This window comes from Eimeria tenella, genomic scaffold (assembly GCF_000499545.2).
Source record: "Eimeria tenella Houghton genomic scaffold, Eth_scaff447, whole genome shotgun sequence".
Taxonomy (NCBI): domain Eukaryota; phylum Apicomplexa; class Conoidasida; order Eucoccidiorida; family Eimeriidae; genus Eimeria; species Eimeria tenella.
In genome coordinates this window covers 3,038-7,890 of record NW_013543373.1, presented here as the reverse complement: position 1 = coordinate 7,890, position 4,853 = coordinate 3,038, and the positions used below count along the sequence as shown (strand labels likewise).

The window sequence follows — 4,853 nt, the reverse complement described above, 5'->3', positions numbered from 1 at the left end:
GCTGCTGCTGCTGCTGCTGCTGCTGCAGTTTACGCAGCTGGGGGCGGGGCGGCGAGTGGGGGAGTTTGTGTTTGGACCTGACAAGTTGCTGCCAGCAAAAACGAAAAGCAAAAGAAGACTCGGAAGAGGAGACGGCAGCAGCAAAGGGGGCTCTGCGGGCCGCGGCTGCAAGGGGCAGAAGGCGCGCAGCGGCAGCAGCAAAAAGATCGGTGAGCTGCTGCTGCTGCTGCTGCTACTGCTGCTGCTGCTGAAGGGGAGTAAGGGGGACTATTTGCTTATGTTAAAAGCTGTGGGGATCAAAAGAACAATAGGGAAGTTTCGGGGAGCGGCGATTCAGTAGAGGAGGCGCAGCAGCAACAACAATCGTCACTTTCGTTTTGCTGCTGCAGCGACTGCTGCTGCTGCTGCTGCTGCTGCTGCTGCTGCTGCTGCTGCTGCTCGTATTGTTTATACATGCATAAGTGGGTGCGCTATGTACATGGTTTAAAACAGACGCACAGAACTGCTTCAATAATCTGCTGCTGCTGCTGCTGCTGCTGCTTGTGCCGCTGTTTGTGCTGCTGCTGCTGCGTGTTCTGCTGCTGTTGCTGCTGCTGCTGCTGCTGCTGCTGCTGCTGCTCAGGGTTCGAGGGAGGGCAAATGCCGCTGTACCGGCAGCTGCCGAAGTTCGTGGGGCGGCAGCTGGGCCCCGGACATCAGCAGCAATACAGGCAGCTGCAGCAGCAGCTGCTGCCGCTGCATAAGTTGAATTGCTGCAGTGAAGGAGAAACTGTTGACTGGCAGCAGCTGCTGCTCAAGGGGGTTTTCCTTGGGAAATATAGAAGGGATTGTCCTGTGAAAGTAAATCTGCTGCTGCCGCTGCTGCTGCTCGTGTTGCTGCTGCTGCTGCTGCTGCTGCGTGTGTCGCTGCTGCCGCTGAGACTGCTCCTGCTTGTGTTGTTGCTGTTGCTGCTGAGGATGCTGCTGATTCTGCCCCGGCTCGGGCTGCTGTTTACGATTGCTGCTGCTGCTGCTGCTGCTGCTGGTAATGATGCTGGCATAAAGGTTTTTGGTGGCTGTGAGAGTGCTGCTGCTGCTGCCATGTGAGGGCTTCTAGCCTTGGCGCTGCTGCTGCTTTTGCTGCCTTTTCTGAGTGCTGCTGCTGCATCTTTTGTTGCCGCTGCACTTCTGCTGCTACTGCATTGTTGCTGCCGCTGCTGTTATGTGAGGGCCGCTGCGGCTTCTAGCCTTTACGCTGCTGCTGCTGTCACCGGCTTTTCTGGTTGCTGCAGCTGCACCTTTGCTGCTGCCGCACTTTTGCTGCTGCTGCAATTTTGCTGCTGCTGCTGCTGCTGCTGCTGCTGCTGCTAGGTTGTGGGCCCCCCCTTGAGCCGCAAACGGCTCGGGCCAGATGGAGATGGGACCTTAAAGGTCAGAAACCTGACAGTCAAAGTAAGTCCTTCCAAGGGTTTAGGGTTTAGGGTTTAGGGTTTTGCAGTAACTAAGCTGTATGCTGCTGTGCCTGTGGTTGTTCTTTTTTGGGCTGTAGCTCTTCTGTGTTTAGGGTTTAGGGTTTAGGGTTTAAGGCTTAGCGCTCGGGTTTCGGTTTGTTTCGTTTGCCTGGGCTTTAGGGTTTAGGGTTTAGGGTTTGCTGCTTCTTTTTTTGTTTTGGGTTCATTTATTTATATTTCTTTTGCCTGCGGCTGTTTTGCTTTAGTGGCATTAGAGTTTGCTGCTATTGGTGCTGCTGCAGCTATTGCCCCTGCTGTTTCTTGCTGCTGCTGCTGCAGTGGTCAATGTTCATGTTGCTGCGGTTGCTGCAGTGATCAGTGTTCTTGCTGCTGCTGCTGCTGCTGCTGCTGCACGAGCTGCATTTTTTCTGCCTTCGCTGCTGCGTCCGAGCCGCTGCTGCTGCTCCCACGGCGCCTTCGCTGCAGCAGCTCAAACCCTCCCTGCTGCTGCTGCTGCTGCTGCTGCTCAGGCGCATGCATTCACCCGTCCTGCAGCACGGGCCATAATTCGAATGGGCGGCCGCTGTCTTCTGCTGCAGCCGAAGACCCACGACAGAGTGGTGGCTGTGTTTGACCCTGACAGCCCTGCGCCGCGTGTGTCTGCTGCTGCTGCTGCTGCTGCTGCTGAGGCTGCTGCTGCTGCTGCTGGCCCTGCTGCGGAGGGCGCAGCAGCAGCAGCAGAAGAGGGCGAGGCCCAGGTGTACAAACTGCAGCTTGCTGCTGGCATGTCGCTGCAGCAGATTTTGATGCTGCGGCGGCGCGCGCTGTATCTGCAGCTGCAGCGGCTGCAGCAGCGGCTGCAGCAGTGCAGCAGCAAGTTGCTGCTGAGCCCCCAGAAGGGAAAATACCAAAGACGCAAAGACAACTTAGCAGCAAGAGTTGAGAAGCTGCAGCAGGACCTCAAGCAGGTTGAGGCGGACTTGCAAGCCGCAGTGGACACCAAGCTCGTGCCCTCCGGCGAGCAGCAGCAGCAGCAAGAGCAGCAGCAGCAGCAGCAGCAGCAGTGGGAAGATGGGGGGCCCCCGCTACCGACGCTGCGGAAAATCCCTCGCCGTATTGTGCATGATGGGCGTTTGCCTAAGAAGCAAAGAGACTTCATCAGGTCAGCAGCTGCAGCAGCAGCAGCCGCAGCAGCTGCAGCAGCAGCTGCACAAGCAGCAGCAGTTGCAGCAGCAGCAGCACTAACTGCAGCAAATGGGGGGTACAGGCATAGGGAGTTGGGGTGTATAGACAGGCGTGCCTTGTGAAGAGCCATGAAGGCATAGATCACCCAATAACGACTTCTGCTGCTGCTGCTGTTGCTGGTGTTGCTGCTGCTGCTGCTGCTGTTGTGTTTCTTCCTCTGCTGCTGCAGATGGAGCAGATTTATCGCCAGGCAGGCGGCCCAGAAGTCAAATCCCTAGGGCAGCAAAAGCAAGAAAGCAAGCAGCTGCTGCAGCTGCAGCAGCTGCTGCTGCTGCTTCTGCTGCTGCTGCTCTCTTGTCTCTAGAGGGAGCCCCAAATCACAACTGGCAGAAGATTTCATTTTAGGGAAAGGGCCCGAGCTGCCTCTGCTGCCACATCGCTGTCTAGCTAACCACAGCCCGCCCAGCTAGCTAGCTAGCTAGCTAGCTGGCTAGCTAGCAGCTAGCCAGCTAGCTACCTAGCCAGCTAGCAGCTAGTTAGTTAGCTAGCGAGCTAGCTAGCTGGCTAGCTAGCAGCTAGCCAGCTAGCTACCTAGCCAGCTAGCAGCTAGTTAGTTAGCTAGCGAGCTAGCTAGCTAGCCGGCTAGCCAGCTTTTCTTGTTTGGCCTCCACTTGCCTCTGGCATCGCCTGCGGCTTTTGCTGCGAGGGACAGCTAGCTAGCTGGCTAGCTAGCCACTAGCCACCTGACCAGCTAGCTAGCTAGCTCCTCACCTAACGGCGTAGCTAGCTACCCAGCTTCCCTGCTAGCTCGCTAGCTAGCTAGCTAGCTGCCCAGCTAGCCAGCTGCCCAGCTAGCTAGCTACCCAGCTAGCTAGCTAGCTAGCTTCCCAGGTGGCCAACTGACTGGCCAGCTTGCCAGCTACCCAGCTAGCTAGCCACCCAGCTAGCTAGCTGCTCAGCTAGCTAGCTAGCTGCCCGGCTAGCTAGCTAGCTAGCTAGCCGCCCCCTGGTGCGTCAAATCCGGCGCGCATGCAACCTGTGCAACTGCTTTTAAGGAAAGAAAGGGTTTAGGGTCTAGGGTTTGAAGTGGGGAACGAAAGGGTTTAGGGTTTCCCTGCTTCAAGGTTTAGGGTTTGACGTGGGGACTCCGAACAGCCCTCTAAGCACCCGCGCAACCCTCCAAAGGCACTAAACCCTTTTTTAGGGTTTAGAGCTAGGCTCCAACTCAGCCCTCGGGCTTCGGGCTAGTCCTAAACCCTGAATTGTTGTTTAGGGTTTAGAACACAGAATGAAAGCCCCAAAGACAGGCTCTAGTGCATGCAGCTGCTAAACCCTAAACCCTAGTCTGCTAGCTCCCGAAACCCTCAAAACCCTAAACCCCAAACCCTTCGAAACCAAACTAGCCTATAAACCCTAAAGCATATCGTTTGGGGCTGAGACGCAGCAACTAAACCCTAAACCCTAAACCCTCGGTGCCTCTGGGGCACTGTGGCTCTAACGCCCACCTGCCGTAGGGGCACGAATGGCACCCAAACCCTAAACCCTAAACCCTCAACGCTACACAAACTACGGCGTCTTGGGCCGACAGCTAAACAACAAAGCCCCAAACCCTCTAAACCCTAAACCCTCGAAACAAACACGAAGCAACAAAACGCTGAACCTCCTTCGGGCCCCTGCAGCAGCTTATAAAGACTAAACCCCCTCCCAAACCCTAAACCCTAAACCCTAAACCCTAGTGGTGCAGAGAGCTGCGTACGACACAGAAGAGTCGCTCCGCGACAGCGCCTGGTTTGACTGCAAACAAAATAAAGCCGCAAACCCTAAACCCTAAACCCTAAACCCCAAGCTTCGCCTGTGAACCTCTAAACCCTAAACCCTAAACCCCAAGCTTCGCCTGTGAACCTCTAAACCCTAAACCCTAAAAAAGCTGAAGGACTTACTTGGGAGTAGGCAATCAGTTGGGTTGCAAAGCCCTGCTCGCCCTTTGCAGCTGCCAGGCCCACCAGCTGCAGCAGCACCAGCAACAGCAGCAGAAACGGGAGCAGCAGCAGCAGCAGCATCAGCAGCAGTGGTAGCAGTGACAGCAATAGCAGAAGCAGCAGCAGCAACAGCAGCAGCAGCAACAGCAGCAGAGCAAAAGTGCGAAATCAGTAAACCTCTCTTCTACTGTGTAGAGATCACACGGTCCAGACGCCAACGCAGTGCACCCCAATGGGGTTTAGGGTTTAGGGTTTAGGG

General features: G+C 56.0%; 2 protein-coding genes across 2 annotated transcripts in view; one reads left to right on the top strand and one right to left on the bottom strand.

Annotated features, from left to right (window-relative positions):
• Positions 1-85: 85 nt before the first annotated feature.
• On the top strand, positions 86-2,737 carry ETH_00018810 (ribosomal protein L15, putative; the record flags this gene model as incomplete). Its single annotated transcript, XM_013377036.1, has 4 exons — positions 86-209; positions 623-840; positions 1,351-1,431; positions 1,961-2,737. 4 exons carry the CDS (start codon positions 86-88, stop codon positions 2,735-2,737), a joined length of 1,200 nt encoding a protein of 399 aa, XP_013232490.1.
• Positions 2,738-3,011: 274 nt separating this feature from the next.
• ETH_00018805 (uncharacterized protein) overlaps positions 3,012-4,853 on the bottom strand; it is a gene marked incomplete at both ends in the record, with an annotated part of 3,552 nt that continues 1,710 nt past the window's right edge. Inside the window, 2 exons of the mRNA XM_013377035.1 lie at positions 3,012-3,062; positions 4,556-4,621. Coding sequence (XP_013232489.1) covers positions 3,012-3,062; positions 4,556-4,621 — 117 coding nt within the window. The remainder of the gene's footprint in view (positions 3,063-4,555; positions 4,622-4,853) is intronic.